Source organism: Podarcis raffonei, chromosome 6, assembly GCF_027172205.1.
Source record: "Podarcis raffonei isolate rPodRaf1 chromosome 6, rPodRaf1.pri, whole genome shotgun sequence".
NCBI lineage: Eukaryota > Metazoa > Chordata > Lepidosauria > Squamata > Lacertidae > Podarcis > Podarcis raffonei.
In genome coordinates, this window is record NC_070607.1 from 60,607,226 (window position 1) to 60,634,111 (window position 26,886).

At 41.6% G+C, this 26,886-nt stretch overlaps 1 protein-coding gene across 2 annotated transcripts; it reads right to left on the reverse strand.

The window, feature by feature from the left end:
- Nucleotides 1-26,624, reverse strand: PIGR (polymeric immunoglobulin receptor). Of its 2 annotated transcripts, none has more exons than XM_053393389.1 (11): nt 26,484-26,624; nt 11,435-11,538; nt 9,823-10,161; nt 9,041-9,370; nt 7,431-7,754; nt 3,680-3,994; nt 2,782-2,917; nt 2,014-2,132; nt 1,045-1,173; nt 834-889; nt 1-129 (listed from the first exon to the last, which is right to left on the reverse strand). In XM_053393389.1, exons 2-11 carry the CDS (start codon nt 11,490-11,492, stop codon nt 40-42), a joined length of 1,896 nt encoding a protein of 631 aa, XP_053249364.1. In that variant the 5' UTR covers nt 11,493-11,538; nt 26,484-26,624; the 3' UTR covers nt 1-39. The 2 variants fall into 2 exon arrangements, with proteins under 2 accessions (XP_053249364.1, XP_053249365.1); XM_053393390.1 differs by lacking the exon at nt 26,484-26,624 and adding an exon at nt 14,468-14,560.
- Nucleotides 26,625-26,886: the final 262 nt, after the last annotated feature.

Consider the following 26,886-nt stretch of genomic DNA (forward strand, 5'->3'; position numbering starts at 1 on the left):
AAGCATTTGCAATCAAACTCTTCAGCCATCTGCAAAGCTCTATTGTTCCTGGTCTCTTCTTGCAGGGGTCTTGTTGCCTTCATTCAGCAGGACTGTGGTATAAGCCATCTCAATTTCCTCCGTGGAGCCCTAAAAGAACAAACAGAAACCCCAGTACTATTTTAATTTGGTCCATGTGACAAAATGGCCACTTCCTGAGAGAGAACTCCAGTTTGTGAAGCACTCAGAGATATCTTAGATTTCTGCATCAAAGAAGCAGCTGCTCATGCGTAGGTTTTCATATGATTTGCACCCCTGCATGATCAGTAATGTGGAAGCCCGCATGCACACAAATTCTCACATGCTTTGCTCCTTTAGTGCAGGCATCCATACCATTGTGTGGCCATCCAGGGGTGAGGCCAGCAGCATTCCCAGCATTCCCCAGGGCACCCTTTCATGTGCTGCACTCATGAAGGCAGCTACTTTGATCTAACTAGTTTACTATCTGCAACAGTCTATACCACATCCATGATGGCTAGCAAACAGACACGTAAATTTAAACAACAGTTAATCTGAAGCTACCATCAACAGACAACAAAAGAAAAGAAAGTAGACTTTTTTAAAAAAAGGAAGAGAAATATCAAATTAAACTAACTGACAGTTTGTGCATCCTTCTGAAAGAAAGAGAAGGAGTGTGACAGTTTAGGGTGGAACTGCCCCCAAAGCCCTTGCAGTAACTAACATGCAAAGAACACTAGAAGCTTTTAAAATGAGGTGTTTCCCCCCCCCCCCCTGCTTCGTAACTGGGATTACCAAGCAACTATTACAGTCCTGCTAATCAAGCTTGCTCTTACCCTCTTTGTCTTCTTTGGTTTACCAGTCTCCTTAGGACTGCCACTGATTATATTCTCTGTAAAGAATGAGAGATGTTAAGGGGCTGAACATGAAAATAATAGAAAGCTCTTCCATGAATACACAACTTTCTTAACTGAATCACTATATTGCATTGTCTCTCCCCATTAACACCTAGTTTTAGCTAGAGTAAATGCTATAAAAGGGTCTTACCATCCATGGTGCCTAATTGGGTCTCATTAGCATCTTCCATGCATACATTGTCCTTTGCTCCGTACTGTCTCACATTCTCAAAATCTGTCATGCTGATGTTTGTCCTGTAGCTTCCAACTGAGACCAAATCTGTAGAAAGGAGAGGGGAAATGCAATGCAGTTCTTCAGCACATAATGTGAACAAAAATCCATAATACTCTGGTAAATTGTGCATATAAATACATATACTCGTGAAAATAATGCATTATATCAGAAAAAAATGGTTTGCAAAAAATGTGTACTTTATGCAAAATTGCATATAAAAAACATACATAGTAGGAGAAATTTGCACAAAAATGCTGATGGATTTTCGTGAGGACTTTTTTTTTTTAAAAAAAAAAAGCAAACCGATGTAGAAATGTGGATAACTGAACTTAAGACTGGGGGGGAAAATGAGACATGGAGAGAAGCCAAAATACTGAGACATATCCACCAATCTCAAATTCTGAAGCAAGGTCCTCTTCATTCATTGCAGCTACAAAGAAAGCAAGCATAGGATTGGAGCCAGAGAAAATATTTGTGGGTCTCTCATCAGGCTAACAAGTAGAATTAGTGCTTGTGCTGCTGTGCCACCCATGTGAATACTTCATACCAGGACCATTACACTCTTATTCTTAACCGTGATCCAGAAGAGAAAAGGACGCCAGTATAGCTTCATAGAGTATATGAGCCTTCAAGTGCATCTGGGCATTCATGGCCTGTGAGTTGTTTCTAACAGGAGTTAAGAGACAAAGAGAGATCCCAAGGCAACATGAACCCAAGGAAAACGTTTCTGAAGTTCACCTTGCTAATGTTCACAATATATTGTTTGGGAAGTGATAATTCAAGTGCTCAAATTATAACAAAATTAAAATTATAACTCAAATTATAACAAAAAGTACATAAATTTACAATTATATTCCACACAGCCTAGAACTTGTATAGATTCACCTGAATGCTTGAAAACCTTGCGCTTCACAACAATACCAATTGCGACAAGAAGCAGAAACACAACTCCAAGGGGGACTAAAGTGGAGACCAGAACTGAGGAATTTTTGCTATCTTCATGGCTGAAAGAGAAGTTGAATTGGCACTGTAGTAACTTTAGAATGCATAGCCAGTGTATACAAATTATAGGAAACAGATAAACTTGCCTAAATATTCTGTTGACATGGCGTTACTTATATTCTTACGATATTTTAAAGACTTCAGGTACATTCCCAGAATCTATTAGTATTAGGAGCAAACTTTACATGCTTATGGTAGCTCCATGAGTTTTTCAACATGGAAGAGCCCCAATCACACAGAAAGAGGGAGGGAGGTCTAATTTTGAAAGCAAAGGGATATGCAGGTGAGAAATAGAGGACCCTTCTCCTACCCTTCTGCTTCTCATTCCTCAGCTGAAGCCCTTTTCTCCGACAAGGAGAAAAATGTCTGGGGAGAAAAGCTGCAGGGAGGTAGATCACAGGAAGGGGGTGAGAACTGGCTCTGCACTCTTCCCCTGTGTGTTCTCTTTGTATTTCAAATTGGACTGTATTTTTACACAAAGGGGAGCAGGCCTGGCCCTCAGCAAGTGCCAACTGTCAGTTTATCTGATTGCTCAAAATGTATCTGATAAATTCAGTAACAAAATGTGACTTGCTTCTTCTTTTAGATCCTCTTGCTTCTTCTTATACAATGCACTCACATATCATCCTTAAGGCTTTTACAGTGGCTCACCTGTCTACGGGGCTCTCAACTCCAGTTGCCTCCTTAGCTTCATTTAAGGGAAGGCCCCTGCTTCTAGGGTTGACTTCAGGAATTATATCACTGGGTTCTTTGTCGGCACTGGAATCTTCTTTAGGGTTTTGAAACACTATTTAGGCATGTTTGGGAAATTGGTATCAAGCAACATATAAGAAAACAAAAAGCAGGAAAGAAATAAAATAGTCAGTACCTTCTGATAATGGTTGTATCATGGCTTATTGCTTGCACACAGACCCCCTTCATACCTGCCCTATTATTCACAATAAAACCAAGGAGGCTTTAATTAACTACAGTTTCTCATTTTGTCCAAACAAAAGGTTTACTATCATAGAAACGGATATTAAACCAGGATATTAAACCAAGCCATGGTTTAAGATCCTGGGTGATAGATTCCTGCTTTAGACAAAATGAGAAGATGTTGTAAAGTAACATTAATTATTGGCAAAGGAAGGGCAAAGGGCTCTATGCAGAGGCTAAAAGAGCATGCATGCCTCAGTAATCCACAATAATCTGTTGTGTGGAAGTGCCTTTAAATGCTCCTGTGTTTAATTGTTGCCAATCTGTGTTACTCGCAGAATCAAATTATAGAAAAAGTATCTTCTGAATTGTTTAACTGAGTGGTTTAAATATGAATTATGGCACTCTAGGAAACCAGGAGCATAGCTAAATCACATCATCCATGAAAGGCAAAGACCCACAAGCATAAATCTGCTCCATAACTTGAGAGTGGACATCTTTAGATGCTCTTGAAGTGCTCACTAATTACAATGTGTCAAAATTTGGAAGCAACCCATAATAGGCCTGGTAAAATGTAGACAGTACAGGATATGAAACCTACTGTGTTGTCCCTCTGATCAGAACTGAAGCTCACCTTCTTGCACTTCCAGATGCATTGCAGTTGTTTCTGCATAGTGACCTCCACGTCTGACTCCACACCAATACCACCCTTGATCTGTTCGTGACACTTGGTCAAAATTCAGCGACAAAATTCTGTTGGTTGCATCACAGTTAACCACCAAGCCGTTTTCATTTTGGGTGGATAAGACGAGAGGTTCACATCCAGTATTCTTCCACTTGCACCAATACTTCTCATAATCAGCATATTCACATGAGTAAGAGCATGATAGTTTCAGTGGGGCACCGACAACAGCGTTGATCTCATTATTTATTACTAAATTGGGTTTCCCTGTTTCAAAAGCGGGGGGAAATTAGAAGTAAATAGGCAATCAGTAAATCACTTTAAATCAAAGACAGAGAGCCTAATTTTAGCATTATTAAATGAAATAGCTGGTATACAATATATCACATCAAACGCCCCTAACTGGACCAGACCAGACCTTCCTAAGCAGATGAATATGTCATGTGACAAATAGAATGCATGAACTAGGCAATTATAGATAGTATTTGCTGCAGAAAACCCAAGTAGAATGTACTTTGGGTTTTTCCCTTTCAACGGAAAGATAAAAGGCATAGTAAGAATTGAAATGAAACCTCCAACCCTAGGTTTATAGGCCTATGAAATGGCAGGGCCTGCTGGCTGATTATTAGGCTCAAAGGCAATGTATATGCCATACCTTTAAAGTTCCTTCAAAGCATGCACACTCCCCAAATAGGATCGTGGGAATGGGAATTGTAGCTCTATAAGGGGCAAACTACTGTCCCAATGATTCCACACAGGGGTAAATGTGTTTTTAAGGTGCTTCAAATATATGATGTATAGACAGTGGCGGAGCAAGCTGATCGAGCACCATGGGGCAGGGCTAGCCGACCGTGGGATGGGGCCAGCCGACCGCGGGATGGGGCAAGCTGAGGCAGGACACTCCGTGGGGCCTCAGAGGAGTCTGTCTGCCTCCTCCTTCAGCCGCCCTACAGCTGAGGGGGAGGTGGCGGGCAGACCATTTGGGGCAGCACAGAGTCCGCGGGCGCCCAAGCCACCGCGTCACTCCCAGGAGAGATGTGTAGCTCAGGCACACTGCAGGCCCCACGGAGAGTGCAGCCTGGCATTTTGTCGCACACACCCCTTAGTAGTGACACCCGGGGCACCCCACCCCCACTGCACCCCCTTCCTCCGCCCCTTTGTGTAGACAGCCTATTTTAGCTTCTTAAGAAATTAGCAGATGGAATTAACAAGCTATCTAGTGGAATGGCTGCACTGGATACACATTTCCTGTAAAGGAAAGAAGTGGCGGAGGAGTATAACAATGGCAGCTCTGGACAAGCAGTTATCAGAGCAGTCCTATCTCTTCAAGGAGGTAAACAGCAACAATAAAACCAGGAAGCAGAGTTAGTGATTAAATTTCAAAATTGGATAGCATATCCTTGCCTTATTTTCTTTAGCAGAATCTGCAAAGAATTGCTATTCTGAATGTACCCTAATAAGGACATGTAGACAGCCAGATCCACAAATGAGTTTGTCTGAAACTATTTGCTGTGATGTTAAAGAACTGGCTATTATCTAGCAGGAGTAAATCTCTTTTCGTTCCCATTCATCTCAATGATAGAATTAAGTTGGTCTCTCTTACTGAAATTAATGGGAATTAAATGAGACTTTTAATATGCACTTTTTCTTAGTGTAAACTACCATTGTGAGAATAATCCTACAAGGATCAAAACCCCAGTGGGTTGGGAAGGGCAGTCTAACCCATCCCACCCACCTACCCACTGCAATTTATCCATCTACCCACCTCCCACACTCTATGTAGGATTTCCACTGAAAGAAAGTTCCCATTATCACTAATGCAAATGGGGGAGGGGTGTTTTCACTGGGGTCTCAGGAAATAAGTTACATTCTTCTTCCCAAACCCTACCTATCATTGAACCAATCCTGCTCTCTCCCCCAGAGAATATTGCCCCTTTTTTACAAACCAAAAACAAGACTGGGTGTCTGGCAGGGCAAGAAGCCTAGAATAAAATTCAAGATATTAACTGATGTAAAGGAAAGAGGTGGATTTGCCCTGCCAGACTTCAAACTTTATTATGAATCAGCAGCATTCTGCTGGTTGAAAGACTGGCTGCTTCTTGAGAATACAGACATTTTGGATCTAGAAGGTTTTAACAATGTATTTGGGTGGCATGCATATTTGTGGTACGACAAGGTTAAAGCACATAAAGCTTTCAAAAACCATATTGTCAGGAGAGCATTGTTTAATGTTTGGATTAGATATAAGGATCTACTGGAAAATAAAACCCCAAGGTGGTTGTCACCAATGGAGGCTAAGGCTCAGAAAAAACTTAACATGGAGGCCAAATGGCCAAAATATTGGGAAATTTTGGAGCAAGAAGGGGACAGACTGAAATTGCAGAGTTTTGAGAAATTAAAAGATAAAGTGCGAGATTAGCTTCATTATTATCAGATAATGGAGGTTTACAATTTGGATAAGAAAGTTGGTTTCCAGGTGGAAAAATCTAAATTGGAAACAGAATTGTTAGAACCCAAAACTAAGACTTTGTCAAAAATGTATAACTTGCTGCTGAAATGGAATACTCAGGATGATTAAATGGGCACAAGACGTTGGACATAATATTATGTTTGCTGACTGGGAACAGTTGTGGACCACCGGGATTAAATTTACGGCATGTAATGCCTTAAGAGAGAATATTATGAAAATGATGTACAGGTGGTACATGACCCCAGTCAAGCTTGCAAAAATCTATCATTTGCCCGATAACAAATGTTGGAAATGTAAGGAAAATGAAGGTACATTCTTTCACCTTTGGTGGACGTGCCCTAGGATTAAGGCTTTCTGGGAAATGATATACAATGAGTTGAAAAAGGTATTTAAGTATACCTTCTTGAAGAAGCCAGAGGCCTTTCTCCTGGGCATGGTTGGCCAAGTGGTGCCAAAGAAGGACAGAACGTTTTTTATGTATGCTACAACAGCAGCAAGAATACTCATCGCAAAGTATTGGAAGACGCAAGATTTACCCACTCTGGAAGAATGGCAGATGAAACTGATTGACTGTATGGGATTGGCAGAAATGACTGGCAGAATCTGTGACCAGGGAGAAGAGTCGGCAGAAGAAGATTGAAAAAAATTTAAGGACTATTTACAGAAATATTGTAAAATTAAGGATTGTTGAATGATGCTGGATTGAAATTGAGTGGTTTCTAGCTGTAATGATATAAAGGAATATGAAAAAAAAGAGGATTGGATAGAAAACAAGGTGTTTATAAGCTGTAATGCTTTAAGTTAAGGATTTGCTGAACAAATAATTTGAAATGGAATACAAGAAGGGGAGGTATGAGGAGGTCAGACAAATATGTTATGGAAAAGTATGTATTATGAACTATATGTTTTTTTAACTTTTTTGTTTGTTTTTTGTTTGCATAAAAATTGGAAACTTTAATAAATATCTCTACTATGGGGCAAGAGCAAACAAAAAACAAACAAAAAACAAGACTGGGTGTTTTATGCGATAACGCATTTCATGTCATATCCAGCTTGATCCTGTCTGGATTATTCTCATTATCTGCAACAAAGTCCCTTTGAAAAACAAGTATAATATTTAGGACTGATTCCATTTGATCCTGCTGTGCTGTATCAGCTTAGGCTCTGCAACACTGAACAAAAGAGGCATATAGTTCTGCTGAGAAGCACATTAGAAGAAACATGGTCTGTTACCTTCTACAATCTTCAGCTCTGTTGCTGACCTTCTTTCCTCTTTTCCATCTACTACACACCAGTAGAACCCTGCATCCTTCTCATTCAGTTGGTTCAACAGGATGGTGAATGTTCCATTACTTGGGTTATCATGCATCACTATTCTTCCCTCATAGGAATCCATCACATACCCAAAGTCATTTATTAATGGAAGGCACCTGTTTTTTTCTAACTTGCACCACTGTTTGCGTGTATAATTCTCTTTTGGATCATAATGGCATTCAACAGACACTGATCCACCTTGGACTCCTCTTGCTACAGGTTGTCCTTTGGGCACCAAAGACCCTGGAGAAAGAGAAGGCATGAAATTATATTGTTGCTGTTGTTGTTAATTTCATTTCTATACCCCTTTATGTATTTAAGGGGGGGAATCTTCAAGCAGTTTACATTAAAATATTAGATAAAACAATATAGAATAAAACATTATGGAATAAAGTCAAGTGTATATTCAAAGCAACATCATTAACGGAAAACTGAAATATTATCTTAAAGATTTCAAAATAAAACATTACAAAAGTGGTCAACTACAGAAGCCACGTTTAATGACATTTAGCATACTAATAACACCATGCTCCAAAGGGACGCGGGTGGCGCTGTTGGTAAAAGCCTCAGCCCCTAGGGCTTGCTGATCGAAAGGTCGGCGGTTCGAATCCCCGCGGCGGGGTGCGCTCCCGTTGTTCAGTCCCAGCGCCTGCCAACCTAGCAGTTCGAAAGCACTCCCGGGTGCAAGTAGATAAATAGGGACCGCTTTCTAGCGGGAAGGTAAACGGCGTTTCCGTGTGCGGCTCTGGCTCGCCAGAGCAGCAATGTCACGCTGGCCACGTGACCCGGAAGTGTCTCCGGACAGCGCTGGCCCCCGGCCTCTTGAGTGAGATGGGCGCACAACCCTAGAGTCTGTCAAGACTGGCCCGTACGGGCAGGGGTACCTTTACCTTTTACCTTAACACCATGCTCCAAATCCCCAGATGACAGCTCCGAATGGTTTCATAGAGATGTTGTAATATAGTAGACAGAATGGACTCTTGTAGGATCCCACAGCCCCAAAGCCATGGAGCCAAGAAACATTCTCCTAGTACTGTACTACTACTGCAGATAGGAGTAGAACCACTGTAATACAATTCTCACTTCCTTGAGTTGCTCCAGATGAACACCATAGACAGTGGTATCAAAAGCCACGGAAATGTCAAGGAAACCAACAGGATCGCATTTCCCACTGTTTCGGTGCTGAAACTGGGTTTGAAACCGGACTGGAATGTATCTAAATAATCTGCTTCTTCCAGACATACCCGTAGCTAGCTGGCAACTACCTTCTCAATCACCTTGCCCAGTAAAAGGAATATTAGAGACTGGATCGTAATTTTGTAAAACCTCTGGATCCAGAGAGGACCTCTTCAAGAGGGGCCTCCTTCAAGGCAGTGGGCATAACGTCCTCCCATAGTGAGACATTGTCCACTCCCTAGAGCCATCCAGTCAATTCCCGCCTACTAGATTTTATCAGACATGATAGGCAAGGATTAAGAGGGCACATTGTTTGCATTTAGGACTGCAAAATCTCCCAGCCCATTACCCACCTTCATAGACATGTATATCCAGTTCCTTGGATTCTCCCCCTGCCCCATAGATTCCAGCTCCACAGAGATATGACCCTGAATCTTTCTTCTTTAACTGGGTCATAAAGATACTGAATGATCCAGGAGTCCCAAGAAAGGTCAGCATAACTCTTCCTTCGTAGGCTGGGTCAATTTTTCCATACGAGTCAATAACAGTGTAGCAATCATTCTTTGACATCTTGCACAGGTACTTCCGAGCACTTGCATATTGCGCACCCAAGTCACAGTTCATAGTCACTGATCCATGCTGCTCAACATAAATGAGTTGAGCTTCATCCGGAACTGTTGAATCTATAGTAAGGAGACATAGCTTTACCAATTCTCCATCTTCCATTCTACAATCTCATGTTCTGCATTGCACTATGTATTGCTCCATGGTTCTACATGTTATGACTTCCTACATTTCTTCCATTAGCTCCCCCCCCCAAAAAAAGTAATTAAACAGTTGGAGACTTCAAGGACTTTCTCACTCCCCATCTACAACTGTTCGTGTCAAGAAGTGACACAGTTACCACTATGTTACCCCCCCCCTTCCCACTCACTTACATTCCCATCCACAGCTCATATGTATTCAGAATTTGTTTGTCCCAGAATAAAACAATAAAACAATAAGATTATTTAGTTATGCAGAGGATGAAGCAGGAAAAAGTGGAAACTAAAAATCTCATCTGCCAATAAGCCATAGATAAATGGATATTTGTAGCCTGCTTCTGACAGAAAATAAAGTAGCATTATATATTTACCTTCGGAAACATCCAGCTTCACTCTGAAAGACAGTCCATTGTCATTTAGTGAAACACCACATTTGTACATCCCCATGTCTCCTCTTCTAAGCTCTGATATTAATATAGTGAATATGCCATTCTCTGGAAAGTCTGTTATTAAGGCTCTGCCTTTGAACGCTCCAGCAACATAGCCATTGCTAGAAATGATGGTTGAACATTGCCGTGTTGATTCCTTGCACCAGTACTTCCTGCTGTGTCTATTCACACTAGTGGGAGGGTAAAAGCATTTCACAGTCACTGAGCCTCCAAGCAACCCAGTCACCTGCCGTGGTCCAAATATGGGACTTGAAGTTAAAACTGAAAAGGGAAACCAACAGTGCACATCACTAGCTGCCACGGCATCACTAAAATAAAAGCTGAAATTATGGAGAGTGTCAACTACAAGCCTTACATAAGATTAAGCCCCTGCCATATGCAGTTTGTGTGATCTGCTGACCAATGAAACTTAAATCCCATTCTGCCCTGCCCCGACACCTTACATGTTGCATATCTGTAGCTTCACCCCAAACAGGTTGAGGATCCTGCATTTTTGTAAATAATAATAAATGACATAAGCATACTAAAAACTGTTTTAATGCTACAGTACCATATCGGTGCGTCCCAAATGCTTGGGAAAGCAAGCATGTCATACCCGCCAACATTTTCCCCATGAAAATAGGGACATCCTAAGGAAAAGCAGGGCATTCTGGGATCAAATCAGAAACCGGGATGGCTTCTGTAAATCCAGGACTGTCCCTGGAAAATAGGGACCCTTGGAAAGTCTGGCATGTCTTTGTCTGGTGCTGAAGTTGGTGCCATGCAGGCCTTTGTAGGGAGAGCCTTCTGTAAACAGGGAGCCACTACAGAGAAGGCTCTCCTCACCATCCTCTAGACCTTTCTGAGAGGTGACATGCACAGAAGGGTCTATGATCTCAGGATCTCTGCAGATCTGTATGGGGGAAAGCAGCCCTTTAGGGAAAATGGTTAAATTGAATGCTAGGGGTATAATCCCATTTATACAGATTTCTTATTTTGGATTTGATTAAACACCTTGCATTCTAAAAGTTCTTCCAACATTACAGGTTTGTTGTGTTGCAAACAGAAAGGGCAGCTGGACAGTATCAAATGCCTTTATAGCACCTCATTTTCATCTATATAATAACCATCTATAAAGCCTGCCTCTGCTTTTTAGGCTGAGCAACATATTACTGAGGGAGGCCACTTCTTCGCAGTTTACACTTTAGAAACATCAACATATGATTAGAAAAGCCAGGGCATCACCCAAGTTATCAGAATTTTTTAAAAAATAAGCAGAATTAATTTTAGTACCATCTGGAACAAACACTAAAATATACAGGTACATATCCCAATCAAAGTTAGGCATATTTACGTTCCATGAATTTAAATCCATCCATTAAGATTCATGGGACTTATATGTACTGGGATTTGCAAGATCATTCCTTAAGTATTTGTTTCTTCATAAGTGCCTGTTGGTTAAACTATATCAAGGGGTACAAATGTTTTGGGCTACTGCCCTATGAAGATGTATAAATTGTGTTCTTAATATCCTGGTAGTTGGTTAAATACTCACGGCTTGCAGATTCAGCTTGGACAAAGGCCAACAAAAAGATGAAGGCCAGGACGGCCATTTTACTCAAGGGTCCTAAACCTGAGATCCCGGGCTTCTCATACAAACTGAAATTCAAAAAGAAATTATTACATCTGTAAATAGGCAACATCTAAGATAGGGATATTGTGTGTGTGTGTGTGTGTGTGTGTGTGTGTGTGTGTGTGTGTGTTAAACAGGCTTCAATTGTACATCAACTAAATAATCCTGCATAGAATCTTAAGTGAAAACATAAAAAATAAGAATCCTTAGCAATGTTCAGGCTGGCATTGTGAATATCGCTTGATCCGGGTAATGTATTTGAGATAATTTCCCCATAACATTGTGTTATTTAGCTAAGAGAAATTGTGAGCTCGAAGAAACATCCTCAAAATTCATTGCATACAGTAATAGTTATACTAATTGACTAACCAGTTCATTTATTAAAAGTTAGAGAGGTTTAAAGGATTTATGAACTACATAGATTTGACTGCGTGATAAAATTCTAAAATGATGCACTAGAGGGCAGTCGCAATGTACAGATGTGTCTGGCAACATACACCAAAGACCAGAAAACACTCTTGCCACAGTTTAATAGGACCTAATCTATTTCTATTAAAATCTATGGCAGTTTTGCTATTGATTCCAGTAGGATGTGTGGAGAGATCCCCTTGGCAAGGAGGGATTGTTATATCTCAGTATATCTAGAGGCCCCATTATCATCTTCGTCAACATTGAAACTTTTCTAGGGGACAATATTCTTGCTTACATATGTCATCAGAACAGAAGCAATGCTCACATCATGCCATGGAGCGGCAGTTTTTTGGGTGGTCTGCCCCACTGTTTGCTGGGTCACCTCTCCAAGCCTTATCTCTATACCCTTTTGTCCCTGCAAGTCTTTGCTCTTTGTTTGCTCTATTCAAACTCTCATGATTCGAAACTGCATTTCAAGTAAACATATATAAAAGTCAGGAAGCATTATATAGTTATAGTGCCCTGAGACTCCTAGCAGCTGTTCATAATAAGAAAAACAAGAGACTGAGCTCATTCACACAACATGCTAAGCCAAACCTGGGTTTAGTGAGACTGTGTGAATGTGCAGGCTCCCAAAGAGGAGCTCACTTTGCTTCCCCCCACCCCCTTCTCTGCCATGTCACACTGAGCTAGGCCATGTTTTGGCTTAGTATGTCATCCAAACTGGGACTTAAAATTAAGCTCTTTCATCCCCTGTCTTGAGCTGTAGCCTTGACCCAGTTCAAGAAAACACCGAGAAGCCAAAATTTGGTTTAGCATAGTGCAGCAGCAAAAAAAGAGCAAAGTGTGTGCAAGTTCCACGCCACGGTTTGTCCTGGTGTGTTGTGCAAACTGGGTTACTGGGTTCTAGTATGTATAACTGAGCTAGAAAAGGATGCTTCCAGCCTGATGCTGTTGAATGCCAGGGACTCTTTCAGAGCTAAGCCAAAGCCGATGCTTTTATTTCATTGGGCTTTTAAAAAATATAATAATGCTTGTTCCTAACTGGCGTTATGAATAAGAGGATATATCAATGCTTTTAAAAGTGTGTTGTTAATTATTTATTTAGTTGTTATTTTCACGCCACATCTTCCTTTCCAAAAGGGAGCACAAGGCAGATAACACAATGTCAAAGAACACATTAAAAGCATTCACCAGCCCCCCCCCCCCAGCAATAAAACAGCAACAGGCAATACCTCCCAAACTCGAATCATAGCTGGATAAACAGGTGCATTTTCAAAGTGAGGAGACAGCCTGATTTCACCCAGGAGGAAGTTCCATAGGTGCGGTGCTGCCATGGGGAATGCCATATTGTGTGACTGTCCTCCTCACTGCCTCCGTTTCCTAAACAATGAACAGGGTCTCTTCCACTGCTGGCAAAGTCTGGTTTGGGAGGTGCTCCTTCAAGCACTTGAGATCCAAGCTGCTCAGGAACTACTGACCCACATCATCTCCATTTTGTCAGGATTAGGAACATAAGGAGCTGCCTTACATTGAGTCAGACCATGGATTCATGTATTGTCTACATTGCCTGGCAGCAGCTCTCCAGAGATATGGTAAATAGTCCTCCCAGCCCAACCTGGAGATGCTGAAGATTGAACCTGGGACCTTCTGCAAACAAGGCAAATGTTCTATTACTGTGCTACGACCCTTCCCCAAATTCAGCTTCAGATTATTGGCCATAATCCTGCCCATCACCACTCCTGATGCAGATGGTGTAAAGACTGGAAACTGAGAAGACAACATTCAAATTCTCACGATGTTGAAGTTTTTGGAGCCTCCAAACTTAGCAGCTCTGTCATCTGTTGATAGAGATTTCTGCTCAGAATTACGTTGTATGTTCCATCTTGAGTCACCTTCTATGTTTGCTTCCTTACACCCCCTGCCGTTCTATCCTGTTGCACTCGAGCAGAGGATTGTGATGGTGGAAATTTGTGTGTGTGTGTGTGTGTGTGGCAGCGTTTAACCAGTACCACTCTCTTAGCCCTCATTCACTCACAATATTCCTGCAGAGTTTTTCTAACACAGCGTGTTTGTTCAATATTTCTAATGCCTACATTTAGTAGAGCTTACAACCAAGGCAGCTTGCAGAGCAGAATTCTGTCCTGTCTCTATCTTCTTGCCCATCACATTGTCTTAAATTTCCTGCAAATATTTATTCAGAAATAAAAAGGGCTGAACAACATAGGAACACGCAGCCAAGGCAGTCTAAATAGAAACTGGTCAATCAAGTAGATACGATAAAGTTTGGCACGGACTGAACCAAAACGTGAGACCCAGTTCCCTTTTTCAAAAGGTTCCAACTTTTGATTGCTAGAAATCTGAATCAATGCTAAATTAGACCCCAATTCGGGAACAATCCCTCCAGTAGGCATTTGCTGTCTCTTCCTTTCAGGGATCAGACCAAAAGGGTGACGATTTCTTCCACCCACATCCAATTTTAATAGGGTGATACATACATTTACAAACACAGTACTCTCCCAAAGACTGGTCTTTGCCACCTACCTCTTGCTTCCCTAAATAGTGTTTCTGGCACTCTCCTTGCTGCCCGTGCTGACTTAAGAAGAAAGAAGGCTACATGTTAGGCAACTCAAGAGCTGCCAAAAACCACTCCTTAAAATCCTGAGAGTTTACATTCTAAGTTTACAGCTGATCTGACCTTTACACCTCTTCTCCTTTAGTCAGAAACACAAAGGTTAGAGGGCAGCGTTTGCCTTGAATTTTCTCCTTTGCCCCAGGGGCAAGGTGAGAGCTAATGATCTTCAGTTAGGGGGAGGTAGATTTTGGTTGAACATGAGGAGGATCTTATTGATGGTAAGAGGTGTTTGACAATGGAATCTATTACCTACAGAGCTGGCTGGCTATTCCGAGCTAGAGCTTATCAAGCACAGAATGGACAGCCATTCATGGGATCATCACCAGCATTTTAGGGGGCTAAATTTCAGCAGCGGTGGTGTTGCTTCTCTCTGAAATAAGGATGGGGTGAGGTGGCCACAAAGTCGGGAAAGTTCTGGGTTGATGGCAGCAGCTTCCCACAGTCAGGAAGCTGCCACCAATTCAGAGTTCCCCCAACCTGCACTCCCCCCCCATCCTGGCAAATGTAACACTGCCATCGGGAGAGTATGCCATTGGGAGAGTATGACTGCAGTCTTCATGTAGCTCTGAATGTTCTGCATCAAGCAATGGTTTGGACTAGCTGTTCTGCAAGATCCCTCCCACCTCTATAATTCCTCCATAGCTACTGGGGCCCATGTGAGTCCTTGGCACCTTCGCACCTTGGCACCCATAATGGCCTTGGGTGGGTGGATGGGTTCACACAGCTCTTCTACTGCTGCACAATATATGCATTCAGGAGCAAAATCAGTGGCAACACCAAAGGCTCAGAAGGCTAAGGGTATGGGTATCAGCTGTTTATCTTGGAACCTGTACCTGAACATATGACTTCATTCCAAGTCTTGACCCCAATTCCAGTTCAACTTCATGTTCAGTTTGCAAGTAAGTTAGTTCTTGTAAGGTACTAACCCTCCTGCAAAGTCTCCCATCATGGAATGTACATCCAAAATCTTTGCTTTTTCCTCTTCCACCATAAGGCTTTTAACAAACCAAGAAAACCCACTAATTTCTGCTTGCCCCTCCTTTCCCTGAGAGCAGACATGTAGAGGATTGCACTGCAAGTGTTTCACACTGAATTTGAGGCATGGCCTGAGGCAGCCTGAAGCTTCACTCTGATCTACTGTATTTCCTCAAGGCTTGAAAACAATCGCATGGGAAGAGGCATAGGTTGTGTTTGTGTGAGTGCAATTGTGCAGGGGCGCGCGTGTAGTCATGGCAGCCAAGTCATCTTACCAGCCAGGAAGGGGTGTTTTGCAGCATTCATGCAGGCAGAGACTATAGCGAATGCCAAGTAAGCAGTGTGCAAATAGCCTGAAGAATGTATTCTCTGGGCATCAGGTGATGGACTTTGTTATAAGGGGTAATTCCCAGCAGTGAAAATATTTTATTTCCTCCTTTGCATAAAAGATGCCTTGTTGTTCTTTCTTCCTCTTGCTGTGGTGTTGCTCAATGGCTACTTGTCTTAGGCTATTTATTAACACCTGGACAATGAAAAAAATGCCCTTTCAGATTCTGAGCCTCTGTCTTCTATAACACTTCCCAGCTAGAGACTGGTATAAAACCAACAAGATGGCCTTGGCTTTAGAATATTTTAAACCAAGGTCCTCTCATTCTCTGGAAGCTTGAAATATTTTCTCAGTTGATTAAATAGGTTTTCTCACAAAAGCCCTCATACTTGAACATATCATTCTCCGTTTCCTGCATAATATCCAAAGGTAAGCAGGGTCTGGTATGATTTCTAATTGGATTGGGGATTCCCTCATTGTCCCTCATTGGATTGAGATTCCCACATTGCAGGGAGTTGGACTAGGGGGCACTTCCGACTCCACAATTTTATGATTCTATGATGCTATATCCAATTACATCTTGGCCCTCATTGCTACAGAGGGATTTCTTCAGATACACCATTCTCATTAGTCCATCTTGCCTCAAGGTCCTCTCCCCTCTGCCCTTGTCCTCAAGCCTCATCCTCCCACACCTACCATTCCCTTGGTTTCCGGTTTCCATCATCAGTGTTGGCTCCAGATTGGGGCGTGTGTGGGCTTGTGCAAGATGCTTCAATGGCACCTCATATCTGAGTGGGCCTGCCTCCTTGTCACTGTCACCACTGCCCTTTTGCTCATCCTCCCATTCAGCACCAGAAGCAGAGGCAAGTAGAGGCTGTTGCTCATTCTTCTTAACCTTCTTGCTGTCTGCATGGTTGGAGAGGACATGTGAGAGGACAGGCAACAAAGAGGAAAAGGAAGAGCAAGACCAGGGAGCTCTGGGAATCAGCAGTGAGGGCCCTAATGTAGGCATTGGCGGGTGCCAGACATTGCCAACCCCTGATGCTGGCCCCAACCTAGAGGTTATGTCAGGTTTTAGTCCTGATCAAACCAACAATGTTCCTTTTCCTCACAAAAATTGAACTGCAGTCATTGGTGACTTGGTTCTTTGAGTAGCTGTACTGTTCAGAATTTTCTGCACTGTCACACTAGCCCAGACAATCAGTACAGAAGGACAAGCAAAACACAGTCTAAATCACCGAAATGTGGATAAAATTGGGTTATTTACTGAAGGGAAATGAAGTTGTTTTCTTTAATGTACAGAAATGTTTGTGTCACAATGCTTATGCAGAATGCTGTCCAGCATACCATGGTAAACTGAAAAGGCAATGAAATTTAGTAAAAGTCATTTGCTTGGCCTTGAGGTTTACCAGTAAATGCGAGAATTCTCAGAGACTTTTCATTGTTATCCTAAATTTTAAGACCTATCAGTAAAAGTAAACTTCCATTGATTTAAACTATTGGTGTATCTCATACCAAACATTTTATTAAAGGTACTTATCTCAACAAACATTTGTTTCTGCAAATATAAGAAATATACTAAATATACTAAAAATCAACATAAATGTGTTGAGTCATTCTCACACACATGTAGGCAGTGCTTTTTTCTTTAAAAAAAAGTTTAGGGGTACTCTCGTTTTCCTACTCATATTGAAATACTGAGCCTCAATGAGGCCAAACGTAGATTCACAAAATGTTTAGGGGTATGCGTACACCCAGAAAGAAAAGCACTGCGTGTAGGAATAAAAATAGCAGAATATGGTGCATTTTGTAATTCTGCTTTAAATTTCTAGGATTTGGGATTGCAAAGAATGGTTTATTGTGACAGGACTTCAAACATCAAAAGAAAAATATAAATCAAAGTAACACAAGATCCATCATCATTTCTGGCAGCAGGAAAAAATGAGGCTGCCAGTACAAACAAAATTTGACTAGCAGATTTAAATCACTGGTGCATATCAGGAAGCGGGAAGTTGTGGTACAAGCTTTATCCTGAACAGACAGACAGCTATATTTGCATTTCTCTTCTCTCACAGATTGACTGCATAGTGGTTTAGAGTATTTTTAAAACACTTATTACTGTCACTTCATTAGTGACTCATTTCCTTCAAAGGGGGAGTCTAACTCATATTAAATGTATCAACAATTATTAATTTTATATAAAATTTTGTATTATATACTATCTAATCTATCTATTTCTATGAAGGTGCTGTGAACTATGATTTGCTGGAGATCTTAGATCAGAGCTTTCCAGACTTTTAATGTTGGTGACACACTTTTTAGATATGCACCATTTTGCGACACAGTAATTCAGTTTGACTAGCAAACCAAAGCTTAAAGTAACCCCTTTCCAGCCCCAGGAGAAGTGCAGGGAGTGTTTGCACAACACACCTACGCACTGCAGCTGACACAATAACATGCCACGACACACAGTTTGGAAAGCTCTGTCTTAGAGTAATCCCATACCACAATGTGTGCTTTATTATAGAAGATAGCATCATCTTATCCAGGGATCGGCAACCTGCAGCCCATGGGCCACAAGTGGCCCACAGGGGTCATTTAAATGGCCCAAGAGCCACCCCCTAACTGAGCCTCCTGCTTGGCGAGTCCCCACGCACTGCGCTAAACCGGTGCAGCGCAGAGCAGGGACTCACTTCTGCGGCGCAGGAAATCATGTCTGCTCAGATGCCAGAAATCGCATCTGCGCAGACACAATCTGGCCCACGGAGCAATCTCTGCAGGAGTGAACCGGCCCAGATGAGGTAAACTTTGCTGACCCCTCATCTTATCAGTCCCAACTACCATATATATGAAGAATAGAGTCTAGTCTTTCCCTCCTCGTTTGCTGTGGAAATCTAGCGTGTGGGTCAAAGAAATAGCATCACTCCTGGGACAAACATTCTAGAACATTCTTGTTTAATGCCCATAAGAGTGGTTATGATCGGTCACAATATGTCCTTTTATGCTTTGTTTGCCTTGGGCAAGATTGAAGTTGATTCTCGCCCCCCCCCCCCGTTCCCTTTGCCAGGGACTCTGTAATTGAAACAGCTGACTGCCACTTCCTGGTAGTATGTGTGTTTTATCGAAAAGGTTTCTTTGCTGCCTTGTAGAGAAAAGCCCTCTTCAGGCCGCTTGTGCAAAAGGGATGAAACGGATGCAACGTAAGTTCAGTAAAATATCATCGAAGTTTCAAAGATTAGTTCAAATATTTTTTAAAAAACATCCCTTTTTCATCATTTAAACAGCTAATATGATTGTATTTGCAGGTGGACAGCTCAGTTGGTTAGAACATGGTGCTGATAACACCAAAGTTGCAGGTTTGATCCCCATACAGGCCAGCTGCATATTCCTGCTTTGCAGGGAGCTGGATCAGGGCCCCTTCCAAGTCTACGATTCTGTGATTTCAACAGGGTCTGTGAAGTATGTCTTAAGGCAGGGACCAGTTGATACAGGGGCAACCAGTCCCTAAGATAACCTGGAGTTATCTAGTGTCACAACTGTATATTGCACTTTACAACACATTCAAAATGTTTTATTTGCAGCTGTATAGCTGAGGAGTCTGAGATTCACTAATGCTTGGATAACTGTGGTAAGGTCTGATTGCTCTAGATAGGGCCATGGCTGGTAGAAAGCATTCCTGACTGCTGCTTTTACCTGAAATTCCCAAGAATCCAAGAGCACATCTAAGCCACAGTCTCGGGAACATTGGTGTGTAGGTGGGTGTGTAACTTTTATAATTTGCACCTTGAAAGTCAGCCAAAATTTGCCTCTCGTAATTTACATTCACATATGCAATGTTTTGAGAAAATCACTTATGGGCCTATGTCCTAAATTGTTTAAAGACCTAGTGAGGCTCCTGGATTAGATTCTCAGACTTATGTTTGATTCTAAGACTCTATGTAAACTGTCCTTCTCCTGGTATGTAGCTCTGCTAAAGCCACATCTAGGGAATGCAATCTCCATGTTTGCTGTGGTGACAAAGGTTGCAGTCGTATTCACACTTCCAATGTGTCATGTGTATATATGTCTCTCTCTATATATATTATTTATACATACATACATACATACATACATACATACATACCCTGCCCATCTGGCTGGGTTTCCCCAGCCACTCTGGGCAGCTCACATTGAAACAGACTAAAACATCAAACATTAAAAACTTCCTGTTACAGGGCTGCCTTCAGATGTCTTTTAAAAGTCAGTTGTTTATTTCCTTGATATCTGAAAGGAGGATGTTCCACAGGGAGGCTGCCACAACCAAGAAGGCCCTTCATTTCTTGCAGTGAGGGAACCAGCAGAAGACCCCCAGAAGAGGACCTCAGGGCTGACCAATGGCGGTGGAGATGCTCCTTCAGATATGTATGTATATTATAGACAGAGGGACCCCTTAAACCCTAGAAATTATTAAATGCTAGGATTTTGATTATTTCGGGTGTGAAGGGAGAAATATAAGCTGCAGAGGGATTCCTGGGCAACCTGGCTAAGCTAGGGCCATTAAGGAACAATAGAGGGTCATTGGCATGCAAGAGAACTATCCTTCCCCCCATTCCCTGAGATGCAAGCAGACGGGGTATGGAAGGTTGCCTGGGTAACTGTGTGTTTGAGGTGACAGGAAAAGAGAAGTTTTGAGCAAGGGTTGCTGGGAGGAGGAAGGAAGAAGAAGGATCCATCTTTAGCAGGCTGACTGCAGAGCTGGCTGGGAGAGATGCCTTGGACAAGCCCCTCTTGAAAGGACCATGCTGTAAGATCTGGACTCTCTCCATGCAGACTGAAGGTGCAAATAGGTGAATAAATCATATTTCTCAAAGCTATGACAGTCTCCGTGGTGTCTCAATTCTCCAAATGACCACAGACCCTGGGAACCCCATAGGCTCTTGCCACTGCTCAGGGGGGAAAGGGGGAAACACTCAACTTTTGTAACAATATATATGTTTGTACTAGAAGCCAGGAAAGAGATAAGGTAACATTCTTTACCACAACCACCTTATGGCTATTTCCTGTCTTTTACACTGTGGGTTGCAAAATAATAATAATCATAATCAACCTGATAACAGAACTATAACAGCTTGTTGATTATTGAAACCCAGCTGCAAAGATCAAAATCCAGCACTAAACCCAGACTTGTATTATATAGTGATTCACCCATTATGGCCACCACATGGAAGGGCTTCCATCAGCCTTTCCATGGCAGTTCTTAATCATTGCCTCCACTATACCCTAACCATTCACAGTCGGAGCTAAGCAGTTTCTATAATCTCTTATTTCCCGGCACACAATTAGTTAATATTCACCAGGCAGTTTAGGGGGAAATGAAATACAAATATCATCTGGCTATTATTTTATTGAGTTATTCATTTAATATGCTGTAAACCGCTTTGAGATTTTTATTAAAAATATAAAGCAGTATAGAAATTTTTTAAAAATACAAAGTCACAAAAAAACCCACAAAAAGTCTTGACTATAAAAAAAAAGAAGCCGTGAACTAGCAAGAGACACCCTCAAACCACAATTCACAAAAGCATAGGAGAAAATAATTGTTTTGACCGGGCAACCACCTTCACTCTGAACAATATGACCTCACAATGGGGAATTGCTTGGAAAATGGCCCTGATTTCTGTTATTGAAACTGACTGTGAAAATGGATGATTTCAAAAGGCTTGGCTGTTGCAAAATTAAACCCCTGTAAGACACGCTTTAGAACAAAGGTGGACCAAAGGCCATTGCTAATTCATTACTGAAAGTATCACAGACTAATAAAGTAGAACGTTACAAAGTGCTTCTCATTTACAGTCGTGACCCTGAGAATCTGGGCTGATCATAAAGCCTTCTAAAAACAGAATCATATTTTTTTAGACACCTTTTCTTTAAAAAATGAAACAACTACAGTATTTACTCGAGTCTAATGCACCATCGAATCTAATGCACACCTCAATTTTCAGAACATTGAAACCAAAAAAAATATTTGCTGGTGAAATGTACCATTCAATCTAATGTGCACCTTAATTTTCGCCACGTAGTTTGGCCAAAAAAAAGTAAGCATTAGAATTGAGTAAATACGGCACATAAATTATGCCACAAATTTGAAGATTAATTCATCAATTAATTATGGTTCCATTGCCAATCTTACAATCAAACTAAATATCTCAAGAGTTCATCAAGCACAAACCCAATACGTTCCTACGATTTAAAATCCATGTACCATCCCTTATGAAACTACAGTTCATTTGATCTCTGTCAAAATTGTCCTGGCTGTTAAGGATATCCATTCTACCCCAGATGAGTTATTCTGATAATGTGTTTGATCAACGGAAAATACAGAGAAAACCTGAATTTCACAGGAGTGAAGCAATACAGCTAACTATCCTTTTCAAAGTTGTTTAGGTACATTGTACAAGCTGACCAGGAATCAAAATTACAATTCTAAGTTTATGGGAAGCTTCGTGAATTATGCAAGCAGCAAGCATTACTGAATATGCTTAAACTCTCCACACTTCTCCCTTGTGAAAGGGAAACTCACGCATCTCCTCTGCATGCTTGGGGAATGCATAACTTCCTGTTCACATGTTCTTCACATGTTATCCACAAGCACACATTTCCAGTTTCAGTACTTCTGCAAAGTCACCCAGTTTTCTACCTCCTATCTGCACTATTATCTACCTCTGTATATACATATAAGATTAATAGTGTCAAGTTGAAGTAATGTGAAAGATATTGTTAACATATAACCAAATGCCAATTACATGTACACCTGAACGTGCTTCACTGTATATATATAACTAGCACATTGAGCTATAACTGTTAAATCTTCATTTGATAACAGTAGCTTTAATCATATTATGAAATGGTTATTCTGCAAAATTCTGATGCATACAAAGTGTTTAAAAGAAATCAAGTGGGCCCATACCATTGTGAGCCTTTTTAATATGCACATGTGCTGGTAAGAGACTAACTGTTCAAATGCTGGTTTTCTGGGTGCACTATTCTGTATTACCACCTCTTCCTCCCTCCCTCCCTCCCTCCCCTCCCCCTCAGTTACTGTTGTTAGAAAGTTAAAATTGGAGGGTGGAGCTGGGATGAGAAAACTTGCCATTTCCCTAACCCTCCCTACTTTTTCTTCAGAATTTGAGCATTGTGGGGAATGAAGTGGCCCACAGCCAGTCTTGAGATTGGAAAACCAATGTTAGGCAATGTACCACAATATACCACTTTAAAACAGTCACGGCTTCCACAAAAGAATTCTGGGAGCTGTAGCTTCTTAAGTGTGCTGAGTGCTGTTAGAAGACCCCTATTCCCCTTCCAGAGCTATACTTCACAGAGTGGTTTGACAGTCAAGCCTTCTTTTCAGGGATTGTAGCTCTAGGAGGGGAGAAATGGAATTTCTGTATGCTGTCCTCACTGCTGAACTCTACACATTCAACAGTTATGTCTGCATATAATTTATACACATACAGCTCATAGGGCCTTCTTGCCATGCAGATCTGAACCTACAATTTCCAATAAAATAGCTTTCAAATAAAAATGCCTGGGGCAGGAGCTGCTGCTCATATTCTGCCCCTCCTCATGTGTGCCCAATAAACACAGATTAAAGGTCTGAAAGGGGCTAAGGTAAATGCTGCCGCTCCATTTGCTTGCATCACTGCTACTTACCAGGAGGCAGATGGGAAGGGTTGAGGAGGTGGGGAGGTTGGCATGGAATGAATCCCATGATCTTGAGATTAAGAGTCTCATGCTCTAACAACTGAGCTATCGCCATTCAGGAAGTATATTGCATTTATTGAATGCAAGTGTCATAAAGCTTTGTAAAAATGAACTAAAAATCTCAAGTCACAAACCAGACGCATTACCACTTTTTAGAATAATCATAAGGTGCCCTCTGCTCATCATTTGCATACAGTCATGGTTTTTGCTTCTGAATCATGATAGGAGTCAAAAGTGAGCGTAGAATTGCTTAAGAGTTATTTAAAAAACAATACAGTGACCATCATACAGTGGGCTTTGTTCTTGAGTTAATAATACAGCTGCAATGACCTACTTATGGGCAAGTTATCTGATTTAAGAACTAATCTAGAAGAATTGGAAGTGTGCTTGAAAGTTCTTAAGGTAGAAGTGAAGTTAATTTCACAAGAAAAGGAATAAAGATGATTCAGAGAACTGCACACCTGCATCTTAACTTCACTTCTATCTCGAGACCTTTCTTAGGCCTTAAAAAGAAACATTAATGAAATATGAAATATGGTTTATAAAGGGGGATAGACCTTATGAACGCTCCTTTATAATAGTCTCATTTATTTATATCTAATTTGAAATATATGTTAGGTATGATTTAAGCTGGGTGGTGAATGTACGCAGTTGCGGCCTGGTGAATGTGCACAATGGCTGGTTATTATGCACATTAACCACTCAACTTACATTTTTAAAAACTTGGAGCACAAACATTAAAACACTGATTGCCTTCTGTCACACCACAAGATGTAAAAGGAAGTAGTTCAAACTTTAGAAGAGAGGAGAAAACTAGGAATGGTTCCACAGGAAAACATAGCTTCTCTCCTTGCTCTGAGATGTAACACCCTGCCTTCCACAAGGACCTGCCAACCCCTCATTCCAAACTTCTGTAAAAGTACGGTAAATCTGGAGGCAGATTAATTTGATATCCCACTTTTTAAATAAATAAATAAATATGTGGTTTGGGGGCAAAAAGAACTGCAGCAGACCTAGTCTATTTAAAGTTAGGAATACACTATACCTTCCAGATATTGTCCCCAAAGCACTAAAACTCAGCTTGTCAGGGCAGCTCTCTGAATGAAATTTGTGGACCTCAATTGCAATCCAGTGATAGGAAAGTTTCCCCCTTCTTCTGTCAGGACATCAGTCCTGCCATACATTACTACAGCATGTTGGGGAAATTGTGTCTAACAAAAACTCCTTTATGATGACTTGGTGGGTAGGTCTACCTTATGCTAAGGGATTAAATGATTCACTTGTTTTGGGTCCAGTTGATTCCCCCCCCCCTCCAAGTTACATTGGCTGTCAGTAAAGCATGAGACACTTAATCCCAGGGTCATGGGTTCAAGCCCCAAGTAGGGCAAAATATTCCTGCATTGCGGGGGTTGGATTCTATGATTCTATGACTGTGGCCCTGATCTATGCTTTGATTTGACTTACTGAATGGTGCACCAACCTAGCAGTTTGAAAGCACGTCAAAGTGCAAGTAGATAAATAGGTACCGCTCCGGCGGGAAGTTAAACGGCGTTTCCGTGTGCTGCTCTGGTTCGCCAGAAGCGGCTTAGGCATGCTGGCCACATGACCCAAAAGCTGTACACCGGCTCCCTCGGCCAATAAAGCGAGATGAGCACCACAACCCCAGAGTCGGTCACGACTGGACCTAATGGTCAGGGGTCCCTTTACCCTTTACTGAATGGTGCACCTTCAGCCAAGCACCTTTCTGCAACACACTTATGTTCAGATTAGGTGGAGATGATCTTGCTTCACAACAAAGAGGAGAACCAGATGCTCCTTTGGTTGCTTATCTCACCCAGAGTTGTTACTGAATTTCAATTTGACCAACATTTTGAGGTGAATTTGAAGATTCCTGAATTGGCAAAGTATCTCAGAAATTTCAAGGGTAGCAAAAATAATGTTGATGACTAGTGCAAGTCCTCAGGTGAATTCCGCACTTCCTTACACTGATGTTGAACTCCATCCATGGCAGAATTTGAGGTGAATTTGGAGGTTCCTGCTGAGCAGGGGAAGGAAGGATGGATTCCAAAGGCACTGTAGTGCTCAGCTGGGCTTTCACCCCAAGACAGTCCATCACATCAGCCTTGTGTTGGGTGAGATTGTACATAGAGACTTTGTGTAAGTGGGCAGCTCCTACGAGCAGCACAAACCTGATTGGTTTGATGTGCAGGTGCTTTTGTGCCTCATCCTGGTAGATCTACCAGCTACTCTTTAGGAACAATGCCTGCATAATGCAGCCTCATGCTCCCTTCCTGCCACAATCACCAACTGATGTTCTAAGCGGTAGACTTTGGGGCAACAGCAGAGCCCCCTTCAAGTGTCACTCAGTGGCAGCTTCTGAGTGGTGTTTTCACCCCTTCACACACATAGTGCCAAAATAATTAACAAAAAATTTATCCATATGGTTTCCATATATATCTCTATATACTAAACAAGGCCTCCATTCTTTAGTACCCATTTAAAAATATACAGCTAGCCTGAATTCATAAGCAGGCTATCAAGGGGACTTACCTCAGGTAAACATGGTTAAGACTCATCAAAGTGTTTATATAAAATGTGTCTGCCGCCTAGTGATTAAAATAGCCTCCACATAAATTGATAAATTGTATGATTTGGAATGACTCCTGAACAAAATGTTCAAAGTAACTGTGGTAAGCATCTCTGGAGCAGTCCTAAATTTCCTTGGTACCTCTACAGATTGACCCTCTAAATATGAAGGCTAATGTCTCAGAGCCTGGAAATCAAACATTTTCATTTTTAAAATTTGTTGTTGTTGTTCTGTTGTTACAAATGCAGCAATATAATTTCACACTTCTAGAGAATAGTAAAGAAGCATTACTCACATTCTGGATTAGTTGTGCAGAGCAGACCACTGGTGCAAAAAGCGCCTTTTCTCTTCTGTTCTATCCTCCTACTGTGTCAAAAATCTGACCCTTGAGTCACTTCACTCTTTATGGCTGTTTGTCCCTGGGCTTCCTAAGTACAGCTGGCACAACACTGGATTTGACAAAAGTGAAAGTGTCATAAGACCTCCTCTTAACTCCAGCCCTGTACATCCATCCACCTGTTGAAACTGCTTAAAGGAATACCATCCCACAAATGTACCATGCCAGTGATTCCCAACTGATGGTCTGTGGACCCCCTGGGGTCCACATAACCTACCCAGGGGGTCCATGACACCATTCATGTAACAAAAACTACCACAGAGGTATAAAAAATTTCAAAAATAGGGAGTCTGTGACTTGG

What these genes read in the sequence shown, in the direction of transcription:
- PIGR (XM_053393389.1), bottom strand. Translation starts at nt 11,492, where the DNA reads ATGGCCGTCCTGGCCTTCATCTTTTTGTTGGCCTTTGTCCAAGCTGAA. An exon ending in GCATCTGGAAGTGCAAGAAG is followed by an intron (nt 2,918 to 3,679) that starts GTGAGCTTCAGT and finishes ATGCCTAAATAG; the next exon opens with TGTTTCAAAACCCTAAAGAA. An exon ending in CAAGGTTTTCAAGCATTCAG is followed by an intron (nt 1,174 to 2,013) that starts GTGAATCTATAC and finishes TCCTTTCTACAG; the next exon opens with ATTTGGTCTCAGTTGGAAGC.